The sequence below is a fragment of the Danaus plexippus genome, chromosome 10, assembly GCF_018135715.1.
Source record: "Danaus plexippus chromosome 10, MEX_DaPlex, whole genome shotgun sequence".
In the NCBI taxonomy this organism is placed as follows: Eukaryota; Metazoa; Arthropoda; class Insecta; order Lepidoptera; family Nymphalidae; genus Danaus; species Danaus plexippus.
Window position 1 is genome coordinate 5,067,944 of NC_083543.1, and position 17,543 is coordinate 5,085,486.

General features: G+C 30.3%; 1 protein-coding gene across 5 annotated transcripts in view; it reads right to left on the reverse strand.

Moving 5' to 3' along the window:
- The window catches only part of LOC116767078 (uncharacterized), a 55,223-nt gene extending 38,733 nt beyond the window's left edge, over window positions 1-16,490 (reverse strand). For 3 of the 5 annotated variants that reach the window (XM_061521464.1, XM_061521465.1, XM_032657244.2), the window contains exon 1: window positions 15,952-16,475. In XM_061521464.1, the coding sequence (XP_061377448.1) occupies window positions 15,952-16,053 (102 nt within the window). In that variant the 5' untranslated portion in view covers window positions 16,054-16,475. Of the gene's footprint in view, window positions 1-3,185; window positions 3,581-15,951 lie in introns of those variants that run through there. The other 2 variants (XR_009752667.1, XM_061521466.1) reach the window with 2 other exon arrangements.
- Between the last annotated feature and the right edge of the window lie 1,053 nt (window positions 16,491-17,543).

Consider the following 17,543-nt stretch of genomic DNA (forward strand, 5'->3'; position numbering starts at 1 on the left):
GAACCAGTCTCCCGGCCCTGTAGCTTGTAACGGTGTTGGATACTGCAATAACTTGATACTGTCCGTTAGCAAATTCCTCGCGTAGTTCAAAAGGTTTTGCAGGTCCATCATGATTGTGTTCTCAAATGTCCTTGACTATAATTATACACAATCTCATTTATTCTATTCAGTTTATTTAAATAATTTAACCAATAATATTTATAGTATAGTAATTTAAAAGAACTTTACTGATAATGTTTATTGAGTTAACATGTAGGTAATGTAAGTTTTTTTTATATTTTTCCAGAACCTGTCGCAAACCTTATATTCTCCCAAACCGCACCTAGTACAACGATGTAAAACGACATAGTCGTGTGAAATTGGCAGTGATGTCATCCTCATTCAGCATTCGACACGTTTTGATTCTGATTTGTCGATCGAACGATTATAATTTTAATGTTCGGATGTTATATTTCCTTTGTCTTATTCTCTCTTGTTTTGTTTAACTTTATTACCCCCATTATCTTTTGTTTTCATTCATTTTCTCTTAGTTTTGTGTTCAAAGGAATTTTATGTCAATATGTGCTGAATATAACTGTGAGAATATTTTTATTTTCATCTCTAATAAATAAAAAAAAAAGCAGCAAGGTTACTAAAGTAATAAATGTAGTTTCAACGTAAGAAGTATTAATAAATTTCTTTAATAGAGTTTATAAAAAATATTTTTTTATATGTTTGATATATAATAATAACATAATGAATAAAGAATAATTCTAAAGTTATAGATAAATCTCATAACTACCTGCCTTGATATTTTATATCTTTGGAAGTTGTGCAACTTTTATGATTTTTACAAAACCGGCAGTTTTATATAAAATCTAAGTAGTTCAGAAGGTGCATTCATTACTTGGCTTATTCCACATAGTAGTTGTTATGTCAAAGGTAATTGCTAGCATGTAAAGAGACTCACTAATGACCTGTTCCATATATTCGTTATTACCTCCGTTGTAAAATCATGATTCCTATTAATTTCTACCCCATATCTGCATAAAGTTTTTACTGTAAGAAAACCAGAAACTCAATATACAAATACGTACGTTTAACATACAACTAAGTAAGTTTAGATGGACTTAAAAACTTAACTCAACAAACCGAAACTAACTGATTTCGCTTATCAATCCAACTAACAACATCGTACGAACAGTGTTTAATTGTTTCAAAGTTTACAAAAGCTTTGAAATTATATAATTAATTGGATTTTACGTAAAAGCTCATATAGATAACAGTATAAATATAGCGGTCTAGTTCAAACTAAACCGTTTATGTAATAGGTCAGCCGCGTCCGAGTCGTATGTCAGGATGTAAGCCGCGTTCCCATTATGCTGCAAATATGCAGGTAGGCAGGTAATATGATTTGAGGGAATCATGCGTTCCTATTACATATAATGCAGCACTTAACGGCTGGGTCTGTTTTATAACGGTTATATTATTTATTAGTTATGACCTGTTCTAGTCCGTGATGAATATTTTGCATGTCATTTTGGACGAGTTTTGATACATTGAAAGCGTTAATCCCTGTGATGATTTCAGGCGCTGAAATATGATTTTAATATTATTTTCCAAATTTACTCTCAAAACTAATTGTTAATGAAAACCTTATGAGGACCTTCATTTATTCTACAATTAAACTTTTGACTTCTTTAAAACTTACCAAGTAGAAAATTGATTATGATTTTAGCTATTGTAAGCCAACAGTTGTAAGGTATGTTTTCATTAAAAAACAGTACGAAAATTAAGGAAAAAAAAGTGCTTATATGAACATATTTAAAAAAATATATTTTTCGTTCACGTAGTTAGTAGTCACATATTTACAGCTCCGCTGTTTTCCAACTATATACGCGGTAAGTACACTATATTCTCAAGCGATAAGTGAACACACTCGTAAGGTTAGAAACCAATGCGCTTCCAACCATCATAGACCTTGGAATGTATGGAACAAAAAACACGTTGCATTACGTTTTACGTTACACTAAGGGTTAATACACAATAACATTTCAACACGAACCGTGAAGCAATATGAATGATATTACACAAGCCAAAATAAATGCACATGACATTATAAGTAATGTAAATTGTTATTGTTATACAATCCCGTGGGTGCGTGAACGGTTGCTCTTTGTTAAGATTAACTACTCACGTTGCGTTCACCGGCTTTCCCCCCGTTAAATTTACAGCATGCAGAGAAGACTTTTACTTTTATAAGATAGATCTTTATTACTAACAATTGTTTATTGTCCAATTGTTAAACGTGTACTTAAGATAGTATCAGTGACAATAGAGCTGTTTGTCCACATCTTTGACATTAGCTGTGATTTAAAAAAACAACCATTACCACTCACATCAAAACGGTACCAGCAAAATATTCCGATTATAACTGGTTGGAAATGTGTTCTAAAACATCAAGCTTTGACCTAACAGCTATTCTTAAACATTACTTAATTGTTTATCAATATTTTCGTGACCGTGACATTTTAATCTATTTGATATTCAAATAAGAACAATCAGTGCCAAGGTGTTTTCATGAAAAACATTTCTGTATCAATACTTTTTGTTTCTTAAATATTCTCATACCATAAATCTTACGCATGTATCGGTAATTTAAACTTCGTTTTTAAATACTAAATACTGTTTTAATTTAAAGAACTCCTCTTAATTATTCTATAATTTTACATAAAAATATCCATTTATTTGTAAATATATCTACATATACATACTTAGTTTGCTTTTAACTGCAATTAGTTTACAAGACATCCTTTAAATATTTCAAAGCGTTTTTACTTATGTCATATACCTTTTGTTTCATATCTTAATATTTCGAGCTGAAAGCAAATTAATAAAACACGTATACTATACGTATATATTAATAACCTTTTCCTAGTATTCAAGTTAAGGCCATCTCTTCTTACCAGCCTTTTAAGTTTAGAAAAAAGAATTTTACAAGTGTAGGTATTGCATCACACAAAATCGCACGTCCATTTTGTGAAAATTTTTTGCAACCATTGTTTCATTTCTCATGTAACCATATTATATATTTATAAACATTTTATTAATCTTTTAAACAGCCTTGAACTGAGATAATGAAATCCGTATTATATCTTATTATTCTTTATCAGGTTTTATAAATATTTCAGTAGACGTATACTTGCCATATCGCACTGAGCTTCGCCGTCGTCGTCATAGAACAGGTCACAGTCATCCATCCCAGCTGCTACGTGTGGAGGTCTCCTAAGCGAGGCCCCGGAGCCCAATCATCAATGCGGCCCCAACGGGCCCTTTCACGGACATTCGAATATCACTGTCACAACACTAAATCCTACTCATATATCGTTTATCCTAATATTAACAGATCGGATTCAACGGGATATCCGATGACTCACGCAACAGCGACCTGACTGAACTAGCTTGACTCTCAGGCGCGTAGGTGTTCTTAACGAGATAAATAGGATCTAACCAACATTAACTCACAAACAATTTTTTGGCACTAATGGCTAATAATTGTTTAGAACGTAGAAAGAATAGGAAGGTTTTTTCCCGTTCAAGGGCGATACGAAGAGTTGGCTTTACGGGTAATGTTTTTTGCGTCCAACTGCGTAGATGCGCTGCGGTGGAGCTAGGTGGCGCGCGCACTTTGGGGTGCATTGATCGAACAACTGCGCATGTCACACCGAGGAGTTTCTCGACTATTTTGACATTTACTTAACCGTCCTGGAACTCCCAAGTTAAACACATGGTTCTAAAACACTTCGCATGCATTAGGTGCAGTTACTTGAGACTATTTCGCGACTTTGGAGCCATTGATTGGATTAACTTCTTCATATATCTTGTTGAGTCAATTTATATTAAAACTTATTGACATGTTAATTACAAAAGAGGAAATCAAGCCAACAATTTTTTTTCTCACGCTTTTACAATCAAAGTATTAAATGGAATGCTTTCCAAGCATTATTTTCTGTTTTTCACGCATAGAAATCTTGGGAAGAATTTTATACACACTAGTTTCTTCTACTAGTAACATTTGAAATGAAATGTTCATTTTTATTACCACAGACTTCAAACCTGTTTCAAAATAAAAACTAATAACAAACCTGCTACTTTAAAAGTTCGTCCCTTAGATATCTTAGAAAATTTGTAGTACATGATTTTGTTATATGAAAAAGTAATGAAATTTAAAAAAGTAAAATAGGCAAATATATATCTGGGTGTTAAATAATGTTAAAATTTAAAAGGATACGTTTATAACTGGGCCAAGGCACTGGGGACGTAGCGACCATTCACTATACTTCTAAGCTTCCTTATACAGTTAGTAAGAGACTAAAAGTATGGCCATGAATGAAAATAAAATAGATATATGTATATCTGGTACATTGGCAAGGGAAGACAGATATTTCTACTCCGACATTGTTTATAAAAAATAACTTTATTTTCATCACAATTGTTCTGTTTAAAATTGTTAATACGACTTTTTACCTTCGTTAAATATTTTATAACAATCATTACTCATTTTATTTTGAACTAATCAATACGAATTTCCATTTAAAATATCAAATGAGAAAAAGGAAGTAAGGTTTTCGGATGCTACGCTTTTTATTATTATTTTTAACTAAATAATCACAACGTTTCGGTTCCTTTACAGCAACCTGATCACCGGCGGACCAGACGAAAAAGTGTAGTTCCATAATAATAAAAAAACTCATTGTATCCGAAATGCTTAGTTTCATTTAAATGAGTACACTCGAAAATCTCAAATATCTTCAAATGAGAAAAAGTTTCCAATCCGTTTTTCATTCAAGGAATCCCTTGAGATTATTAATCTAAATAGCAAATGAAAAGTCAACATAAAAATAATGTTTACCGCATATTTATTATTCCCACATACTCAACTCGTTCTAAAATTATAGGTAAGCAGAAAAAGTTATAGATGTCATCGGTAACTGTGCATTCAAAGTAGGCAAACAATTTTATATTATTTTCATAGTAATCTATAACATTGTGTAAGAACTCGTGACGATAGTGAATACAGTTGAAATTTCTTTTATTTTTCTTTAAAGGCATTGCTAAACGCATTTTTTTATTCTTTCTTATATCATAAGTACTGAATAGATTCTGTAACAAATTGAAGCATTAAAAAGCACGTAATAATTACAAATACTCATAACTATTTACGATCGATAGAATTTTCTAGTTAAGTCTTTCCTATTATAAATAAGGAGAAAAAATATTTTGTTGACCCGAGTATGCTTACAGAACTTTATTTAACATATTACCTATTAAATACTCCTTGTTGTTTAGACAGATATTATTCCACAGATAAAAGATACTTTAAAGTTAGTTTTTGTTTGTCTTTTTCTTGTAATAGTCGAAAAACTTAGGTTTTTTAGATCTCGTGGATAATAGACTAACCTAGGAAGTAGATATAGTTTTTCGTTTCTCGCGATTATAAGAGGAGAAATAAATTTTTGTCTACAAACTTTAAATCTTCACAACATTAAACATTCATTTTAACTACAAATTTAGAAGTATTGGAAACATTCATAACTATTATTAATTATAAGTACTCGTTATTACAGATATATGAAATTTCAGTTATAAGAAGCTAATAAAAGCGTATTAAAAAAGGAATTATTTTAATAATCAATTCATAAATATATACATTACATTACAAAAAAGATAAATTGCACCAAATAAAATTATTCTTCGACATACGGTTTGAGTTCATTTTTAAATAAACTTGTTTTATCCAAAAGATCGTAGATAAAATACATAGGTATACATGACTAACGCACATTGTAATTTAAATGACTTTATTATTCCGTCATTCATGAACAAAGGCGATAAGATCGAAAAGTTGTAAGGAGTTAGCAATCCTAAGACAATCTTTTATGGCTTCGAAGTGCATATATACGTAGATGACCTTGGTAGTATGCAATAGGTTCGCTTCTTAATTCCCTCCTCACGATTCGCCATCGTGCAAACTTTGCTAGGAGAAAATTGCCTTTATAATATCGTTTTTAGGGATAGAATTGCTTTGTCACTTATTTATGCTGCGAAAAGGGAGCAAAGTAGCAATGTGCTATTTCCGTTGTAAAGCTTGCGTAACGTCTACTATTTCAGTGTAAAAATATTATTTAGAAAAGGCTATTTACGTGTTCTCTTGCTTTTATTTTTTATAGTTAGGAGATATAAGTACTTTAAAAATATAAATAAGGAATATAACGAGATAAACAAAAAAAAAATATTAGTATCTAACTAGCGAGCATTAATTTCAATCAGAAATTTTAGTTACAAAATTTAATTTCCTTTTAGTCGTCCAATATGAAATCGAAATCTACTATAGTGTGTCCTCGGTCTTGTACTGATATGTCTCTAAATTAAAGTGTATCAAAATTAGATGTTATCAGTACAGATTGACTTCAGGTATAAAAAAGGCCACGTAAGAAACAGGCTGTAGATGTTTGTGTAATGAGCCCGCGGTCATTCCCTTCCGACGCGACCACATTCCAATGGGAACAGGCTTAGCGGAATATAATTGATGCACACGTCAATCCATCGTGATTCTTTATTATTATTACTGCATTGTTAAAAAAAACGAACAAAAATATTAGCTCTAACACTTGTAATTTACAATTTAAGTCTAGAATACAAAAGAGTATATATTTCGCCTAGATTTTCAAGCGTTCTGTAAAAGAAAATGTATTTAATATGTTATCTATGCTAAGGAAATCGTTAATGGAAGTCTAGGGTGTGGTTTATCATGCGTATTAACAGGCTTGTTTTATAGTCGGTACATATTACACAAATTTTGTTTGGCAGTAGTAATTCTTTTTTATATAGTGAGTTAGATGTGTACCGAAAGCAACTTTTATGTGTTGTTAAAATGTTGAACTTAAAAACTCGATATAAATTCAAATCACACAGAGGTCTATTTATGTAGGTGAATGCACCGAACGAAAGTAATTTATTTACATTATAAAAAAGGTAACTATTGTTATACTCTAACATCTCGGACCAGTTCTTGCATCAGGCGTTATTATCCCAGTACAGTTTTAGTTCGTGTTAACAAATTGCTCAATCGAAGCCGTTGCTGTGAAAAGAATTATTAATATTTCATTACATTAGATGGTATTGAGTACAGAACCATTGTTATTCAATTCATTAGATAGATAGCGGTCGTGAAGTTTGCAATTATAAAGATGAGAGCACACACTAGTTGGCTAGTCATTAAGTTTATTGAGTCGGGTAAGTCATTAAGGTATAATATAGTTACAAATTATAAATCCATTAGAAATAAAATCGAAACAAAAAACTCAATTTATTATTGGAACACAGATGTATAAAAAGCTCTAAGGTTAACAAAATAATATAAAAGGTAAAAAATCGAGAGTCAGGAGTTGTTGTAGTCTGCGATGATTCATTCAAAAGAATGTACACGAATTTTTGATGTACAATGAAGCTGTCATTCGTGATTGTCTTTTGAATGTATCTCTATAATAAGCAGTTGCCTTTAATAGTGATAAAGAAGCCGCTTACATTGAATGACCTGAACCTCAATGAAGAGATATAATTATAACAGATTACGTGCATACATTTCTTAAATTAAAAAAAAAATATTAAAACTCTAACTCACTACTCGATGTAAAGACATTGATTTATGTTTATATTAATATAGAATAATATTTTGTTCTTAATTATTACTAATACTTTTGAATTATCATCAATGTACTCGTATACGAATTGTATAGTGCCAGTAGTATTTCTCGCATCGCAATAACGTAAAATCACACTGATGCCTAAGGGATTGACAGTGAAAGGGCTGGAAACTGGAAAGTTGGTTCATGTGTCATATCTTCAATCTTGCAACAATCATGCACATTGCTGCTGCTTAAGTTGTATGACCATTCATGGAGTGAACTTCTTTAGCTACACATATAGAATGAATAAAATTACTGTGAAAAATGAAAGTGTTTTGCGAAAACTTGAACCTGTTTGGTCCTACGTTAAGATTATGTGATGTTGTCGAACCCGTCTTGCTAATTTAATGGCTATATATGTCACATTCAAATCAAAATATAATTTTATTTGGATAATAATTATTTTTACACTATATTTATGGAAATTATACAAAAAAAAATGCCTTCTTGATAATGTAATTACAATTTAAATTTTAAAGTAACATCCAAGAAGTTTATCAATCTTTCTACTGGTTTTGACATTGGAATGGTATCTGAAATAATTTATATATTTAAAATATTTAGAGACACATCATTAAAGAAAGCACGTTCTAAGGTTACAGATGTTTAATGCATGTGGAGATAATAACATGCAACACTATCCCGATGCATTAATAATTGTTACAAGCTTTCTCTCTTAATCTGCGCCATCTTTACGCTACTGTAAATAGTTTTGAGTTAAATATACCTGATTGGGAAGATAAACGGAAGTCACGCAGATGTGATAATATAGGAAATACTCGGTAATTATTGGTCATTATAATGTGAAAAAAATAGATCTTATAGATCATAACCTATAAATAAATAAAATGACGTTTGCATATTCTATACGTGACAATAATATATATTTTTTCCTCATTTCCTCGGATTAAGGAAAAGTGAATGTCCTTTGGCAGAACAACCAAGGCGAATATGTCGTCCTCAGTGGCTAACATGAGCCAACACTCACTGATTCGTGAACCTCCTTTGGGTATTTATTAGAAAAAACATGTCATGGCCTTTTCGCATAAATTTTTAAAGATGAATCGATAGGATATGTGAAAGTTTGTTACTTATTCAGCAAAAAACTATTTAAGAAATCTTAAAATATATAAGTAAACCTAATATTTAAATTAAAAAGCGATAGTTCCTAAAATTAAATATTACATAATGGAATATGTCACCTCTAACTTTATTTAATTAATAATGTATTGAATTTTAATTAACATATTGACACAAATTATAACAGTTATTTAAATATTCCGATACAAAGACCAGGTGCAGATAACATCGCTTCGCGTAAATTAAGCGACCGCAAAGACGAAGGTAATTTTTTTTCCAACGGAGGGCTTGCGATGTAATTTAACTTTTTTATCAAAAGGTCATTTGGCAAGCACAGACATGAAACATTCAGTTTGGGTACGGAGAAATTTAAACCGTCTTTCATGATATGTTCTAATTCATATAAAATAAGTGAAGTTTTAGGTGAATAATGAAGTAATTATGAATGAAGATCTTTTCATACATTTTCAATTATTTCAAGTTAGAAATTTTGACTATTAGGATATAAAAACGTAACGAAATATTTTATTTAATATTATTGCTTATTATTTTAACTGAGTTAACCACGTATTTAAAACTTAGCAATATCGAAGATGATTTTTACATGTAATTTATTTATAATGTTTTGAATTTTTGAAACATAAAATGGTCTTATAAAAATAGGAGACCTCCTTAAAGAAAATGTGACGTAGGTAAAAATATATACAAAATTAGTAGCATACATTTAAATATGCAAAATAAAGTTGTTTCATATTTATTGTATGTACCAATATATTCAGTTATATAAATTTTGTACCGTAATCACATATGTCTATATTTAAATATATATACACGTATATATATACGTACACATAGCAGGGCCCACACATGTACTGATTATACAATTTCACGATCGTTCAAAGAGATCGATCATACATCTGCGGAAAGAACTCAAATGTCCTTAACTTCTTATTTTGTAAGCTTAGTACAAGTTTGCATCGTTATACTACAAACGAAGAGTTTCCGGTTCATCGATTCGTGAATGGAAATGGAAAATTACAAATAAACAAATAAATAAATAAAAACTATTTACGCATACTGTCAAATATCATAGCACTATAAGCTACCAGCAAGTCAACCTAGCAAGCAAATCAACATAGCTACCAGCAGTCAGCAAGCAACAGAGAAAAAGATACACGTGGTACTTATAAAAAAATATAGTAAATCAATGAAATACACAGATTATTGCATTCACCGTTTGTATCCATAAACTGAGCAATAGCATAGATTTTAATTTACATTAATAAAATAAGGTAAACCAGTTTGGTATACACACTTCTTATGGCTACAGATGTAGCATTTCTTATATCACATACACAGCAAATTAAGAAGAAAGTCCGACCAATTCATTGTTATTTAACGATTGAGCACCTAATTGAGTAATTGTAAGCAAAGAATTACTTACATAATTATTGGAAGAAAGATGTTATTCTCGCATTTCTGTACCGATATAAACCAAACATGGGCAAGAACCATCATCAAGGAACTGACTTTCCAATGAAAACACCGCATCGCAGTCGGTCGATCTGTTTGAGAGCTACGATGCCACAGACAGATAAACACACATACAAGCACACACATCTACGTCACATCTATGACACCCTTCTTTATGCGTCAGATGTGAAAACATAAACGGGTTGAGAGCCAATAACTAAGTTGCAATCTTGTAGGGCTATCAGTTTTTTGAATGAAACAATAAATGAATGAAATTTTCATGAACAGAAAGCTGTAAGTTATAAGTGAATATATTATTTCATAAAACTCAAATCTGCTATCGCGAATCATGACCCGCATATCTTAAATGACCTTTAGTATATAACAGTTTAAATGAGACCGTCTCTTTAATAAATTGTAAGTAAGCAACCCTTCTCGCATTCTCGGTTTAAATAGTTGATAAGGTACATAACCCATAGGTCAAATCATCATGGGATTATAGTAATTAAACCGTGAAATGACTTTCCCATGATTTAATTATAGCCAAGACATTAATCTTATGTTATAAACGTGTTTTATAGTAAGAACGTAGGATTTCTTAAGATAATACGAAAGATACAGACATGTTTAAATCTTGTTACAAAATTTTCCGGTTGGAATAAGTGCTTTTGATATTTGTGTTATTTAGAATAGATTATATTTTTTATTCTATATTAGTATTATTATTTCAGTGCGAATCAATGAGGAGCTAGATTGCCTACAATATCGTGATAACTTCACAAGTCACGACTTTAAAATCGTGCCGCTATGTGAAAATACAATAAATAACTCAACAATAATATTATATTGTTCGCAATCGGTCAGAAAAAAAAATCATAACCAACATCACCTTTACTACCCACTTTAAACAACAACGGTATTATTGAGATCTAAGACTTTTGCGAATATTCATTTAAATGAAACTAATATTTTTCGGACTACTGCGCGTATTTTATTATTTAAAAAAACTACACACTCCCGACGTTTCAGTTATTTTGCAACAACCGTGCTCACGAGCAGACAGACATTCACATCTCTTCTTAAATAAATAAAAATAAAAATATTAGTTTCATTTAAACGGTATTATTAACTTTTGTGCCTTCCATTCTTGTATAAAAATATTATAAGATAAATCAATCGCCAAGATTATGTACATTGAATAAGCAAAAACATATTTTATAGCGACCTTTTTAAACTAACGTCAAACTTCGTGTTTGTGTTTTACTCTAGATCCGATTTAGACTTACATTTTATAGGATTTTAATAGTCGCAAGACGTATTTTAAAATCAAGTAAAAATTACAAGTAGTTTTATTTTATTTACCTGATCTGCATGTAGATGTTTTCTTTTTTAACCCCTTACGAAAAAAAGGACTATGTGTGCCTATGTGTTTGTGCTTTAGTGCGCGTATGGGTATGTGCGTATTTCGTATGTGTGTGTATCCGTGTATATACATATGTAAGTGTGCGGTTTTTTGGCTGTAGTTCTAAGCTATGTTTGGTTAATAACGAATACCCACATACTATAGATACATGTTTTTAAACCTATTTATTAAATATACATCAATATTGTTATAAGATTTAACTTTGAGCTTTAATAATAATTAGAAAGCAATTCTATAAGAGATGTGAAACTAATATCTCTTACCTACATTTATTGATACGACCATTTGCACTAACTGTGGCCGTGTTTATGATTTATACAAAAGTGTACCGAGTCTCAAGTTCTGATATCATATTACGACTGCGAGACTTTTACTCAGTAACAATATCCACATGACTTTTTTTATCATCTCATGGCACCGCATTCGCATATATACAAAGGGAAATTAATCTGCCACAAAAGGGAAAGTACTCATTAAATCTAAAACAAACAAGAGTAAAGCATATTAAGTCGCAAAGCAGCCTGAAATAGCAACAACTTAACAATCGTTCTCAGCCTTAATTATTTCATATATTACTATGTACCGACTCTAACGACCGTGAGAGGCAACATTTCCTTTAACAAGATATGCTCACAGACGTTCTGTAAAACTACATGTTCATAGAAAATAAATTATTTACGTTAAACATTCTATATAAATAGCTTTAATAAAAGTTACATTTGAATAAATACCGTTACATTTGGAATTTTAAGACATAAATAATTTATTTTATTATGTGTTCGTCCAAACAAAAGTATCGAATGTATCGGAACTAATTGCTAACATATCGAAATATCACTAAATTCTGTTTTTATTCCATCAAAATATAACCTAATTAGGTAGTTGATGGTAATAGAGAAAAAAAATAACCTATTTAATTTCATATATTTAAAGTAATTTAGTTTAGTTTAATATTAGAACCAGTTTTTTAACTTCCATTTCTTTTTATCACATAAAACTTTCAAAGACTTAGATAATTGACGACGGCTTAAACAAAGTTTATTTTGTTTGCATGTATATGTATGTACATGTCTTCATTGCTTTTTTGTACCCCATGATAGGATGTGGCTAAACAAAAAAAAATACTCTGGGCTTGTTGCAATCAAGTACTTTGACGATCAATATTTTTTCAATTCATTTTATACTCGTTTTATTCGGAGTCTCGGAATAAGTTTTCATGTCAGATAGTAAATTAAAGCAACAATAAGAATAAATGGGAGTTCAGAGCTAATGATACTTAATTTCGGGAAAAATTAAAAATGCTACTTATTTCAAAATAGTTTTTATTCGACAATAATAAGAAGTACAATTATTTAAAGATACCATACCTAATACTGTTAAGCGACGTACGTATCTTGTCGCTCAGATTTTTGACAAAAGGGTATAACTTCCTTCAAACAAATTCATCATTGATGAGCTGGTTCGTGGTTAAAATTCATTAAAATTCGAAGACTGGAAGCAATAATTTTTGCATCCTCTCACTTTCACTTTCAAATGTTCAAGTGAAAATTATTGTTAAATTCTATTCCATAATCCATTCTTGTTAAAAATTTATTCAACGCTGGATGTATATTCCGTGAGGTGCTTTTCAAAAATATTTTCATTTTTCTTTAATTTCTGTATTTTAAAATATTTTTTTAACTTAAATTTTAAATCTTAAGTACGCGATCACTGTTATATAATCACTTCCCTCTTAATTGATATTTAAATTTCACGTCGAGCTTGTATGTTACATAAATTATTTAAAGTAATTAATTGAGTAGAGAAAAATTTCCATGTATTTTTGTAATCAATGCGTGTAATTCTATAAAAAAAAATTAACGTTTGTGTTTGAAGTTATTCTCAGTATACAAGTTGAGGAAGTATATGTGCTTCTGATATTTTCTTCTAAATAAAAGAAAACATTCGTTTAAACCAGATTAGTGTACCTTTACATTTTATTAAAATTAAAACTATTTTACTAATATTTTTTTTAATCGTTACAACAATTATATAACTAATATTTATAAGAATTTCGACACAGTATTCAATACTATAATTCGTTTAACAAATAAAAATGTTGACTTGGGAAAATATTTTACATTTTCAGTGGCAATGTATAATCCATATCATAAAAAAGAAGTACATAAAGAGAGATAAAAAGAGCTTTCAATATAAAAATTCATTTCACAGAAACTTCACGCTTATTTAACATTATATTATCAATATTAGGTACGATCATTTGAATATTAATGTTCTTTAATTTCGCCATAAGCAATTAATTTTATTGATTTTGATTCAAAAGGCACTTAAATTGATTATTTAATGATTATCGTCAATAATAATTGCTTATTTTGACTGGGTTATTTTGTTTTTTTCAGGCTAGTTTATAAAAGATAGTAAGAGAGGACTAAGGTAATACTTAGTCCTCTGATAACGTTAAGAATCAAGAAATCTCGTTAAATAAGTTGTTATTAAACGAATCAACGACTTGTAAACGAGTAGACTCGACTCCGTAACGATCGCGATGGTGAAAACGTAATTACTACGTAATAATACACACTTCTTGTGTAAGAAAGCACATATCAATCACAATAAAACATAAATTATTATATAACAATTCATATGAAGTGAAATTGAAATCGTAAATCGCTAAAAACAATTGGCCTTGACATTGATTAATTAAATCAAAATTTACTGTGACTTCAGTTATTTGTCTCTAATCATTCGATAATAATCAATTTATAGGACAATACGGTTGCAAATGTGACTGGTTTTAACTTTGGGAATCTGTTTATAAAAACAATGAAAACGCAACTGTTCAATTTGTTTCAAGTTGCGTATGTGAACCTGTCAACATAACTGGGTAACGCATTTTAATGGGAGATAATCGGGTCACTGGCCCCCATTGTGTCCATTGAACAATTGTGTGTCTGTGGTACACCGTTTAATTGTAAATTCTAACTGGACAAAAATATCAGTTACAACCATCTTTAAATTGTTTCTCGTCACGTTTTCAAGCTCATCTAGATATAAATTCTATTATGAATGCAAGGCTGTAAGAAGTACTTGTTAAAATGGATTTTATTTTATTACGGAAAGAAATATATCACGGCTTAGTTTATTGCTTCGTTTCTTAAGATTTTCTGGTTTGAAGTTTCGGAATAAATGTCATTTGAAAGTTAACATGGAGATAAAACAGCTGATAAACTTTTATAAAGATCATGAAAAACTTTCATACGTATTCAGATATTTCCAACAGTAACTTGTGAATAATTCTTAATTATTAGTTTACGAACGTCTCAATTACTATAAAAAATATATTAAAACAAACTAAAGTTCAGCATGATTACCATATGTCTGCATAGACATGTCACGTCACGGAGCGTTAATAGTTCACCATTCACAAATCGTTCCGCATTATAGTGTTAATTTAGATTATTGAATAATAAACGGGAAACGCTCCGTATGTAGTCTGGCGGTACAAACATGCGGTAAGCATAATTAAACGTAATTTGAGTATAGAAAAAGTTTTAGAACTGGTTTACTTAATGACAATTCTAGAAGGAAATACAATTTGTCAAGTGTGCATAAGAGAAACTATGATTTTTAATATCTTAATTCTAAATGGAATTATTTTTTTATATTCATGTAACCGGAAGAAAAAGTTACATAATTGTATGTGAATGTATATTCGATCTCTTTAATTACGGAAACTTCTCACAAACGAACATAAAGTCGTGAAATGTTTTTCCATAGCAATACAACGATTTATAGTTTTTCGAACACATTATAAACATAGCAACATCTGTTAGTTTTCTGTTAATTTGAACAGTTAATGTTATAAATATACATGTTTATTTATGTGAGTATGTGTCTGTTTCTTCGTCACCCAGTATCTATAACTATTGTAGGTATGTACATGAATTTTGATGTAAAAGTGATACCAATTTAGCAAAATTACCAATAAAAACTAAAAGATATTGGAATTTATTGATGTATTAAGTTAAAATACAACAAGTTTTATAATTTCATCCTTTTATGGTTTTAAATAAAGTCATGTCTAAATTAAATTTATAACTAATTCGATGACATATTCTTAGTCATATAAACACCTTGAAATTATGCGGAAACAAAGATAAAAAAACATATTAACAAAATAAAATTATAGACCTTAAGCAAGATGAAGTGGATTATTATATTTTTATGTGATCAATATGTTTTACTTACTTTCCTTGTACTTCCGCTTGCACTACTTGCATAGCTCTCCGCATCGTAGTGCCGCGCGAAGGCGTATGATCCCGGTTGATCCCGGGACACACATTGCCCCATAAGCCCGCTCCCACGACACACAAATTTTAAACAATCTTACATACAATTTTTATTCACTGTTTGCACCACTCAACACTACACGCCCACTGTATATTACTTTGTATAACCTAACTTAAAATTTATTCCTAAACAATTTAAAATAATTTTGTACGTACGTGTTAAATTTTATTGATACAATAAATTCCACTTTGTCACATTCTCGGATTGTTGGACACTCGAATTATATTAAACATTATTTGTGCAAAATACTTATCAATATTACCCGTCCTTAATTATACAACTAAATATAATACGACTAAATATATCTGTTTATAAGTAATTAACGCATAGTTTTTTATATCACTGTTTTATTTATGATACGAGACATTTCACACGTGAATCTTAGCGGCTAGCACCTGTTGTAAGAAGCGCGTGGCGCGCGCAGCGCTCTGTGTGAGACTACAACCTGCGCGCGCGCCGGCTGCCTTGCACAGCTGTTCATTGACTCATACGTCTTCACTTACCCTAACTTGTAAACGACACCATGTGACGAAATGTCAGTTTATTTTCGTAAATTGATGACTAAGAAATATAACGCTTTAAAAGAAATATGATTGCAAACCTCAGAAATTTATTTGAAAATTACTTGCTGGATTAAATTGTAAGGCTGGCTGACCAGATAATTATAAAAGCTTATTCGCAATTAGAGCAAGCAACAACCCTTCTATTGTTGGTATTTCTAGGGTGAGGGTATTTCTTACAGTAGTATCTAGGACGTAGTATCCGCTATTGTGGACTTCAAAGGTAATTTATATGTGCCTACGGACGGCTATTACATAACATTTGTACAAAACTTTTTTTGAAAGTTTCATTTTCAAAATAATTTTTTTACGTTTCGGCGACGGATTTTATTTTAAAGAATCTTAAAAAATTTAATAACTTTTTAAATATTGTTTTCTAGATTGGAATTAAATTTTCGTTGATTTTGAAAGAAACTATGATATCGCATTATTGTAGAATTGGGTTTATAAAGCAAAATTTTATTGTTAAATGTTTTTTCATTAAATGCTACAAGTAAATAAATAATAAATCTTAAAAACAAAATACTATTTAAATAAAAATTTGCTAAACAATTGACTTAATTGTCAACGTCAACATATTAAAAAAAAATGCGTGTTTATGGATTTTACATTCAAGTTCATTAAACTGTTTAAATATATTTTCTTTACATAGTTCAGTATAATATCGGCACATGACATTGGCGAAATTTATAAGGAAACGCCACTAACCAAAAAGAAGAAGTAGAAGAAATATATTTTTAAGATGTAAAAAACGTTATTTATTGTAGTGTTAACGCAACGTAAAGGACTGCAATTTCCACTGCGGTTTGCTTTCGCAATAACCATAATTAAGTCACAGGGTCAGTCTTTAAGTATTTGCGCCGTTAATCTAGAAAATCCATATTTTTCTCATGGACAGTTTCATGTTGCCTACTCCCGCATTGGGAAACC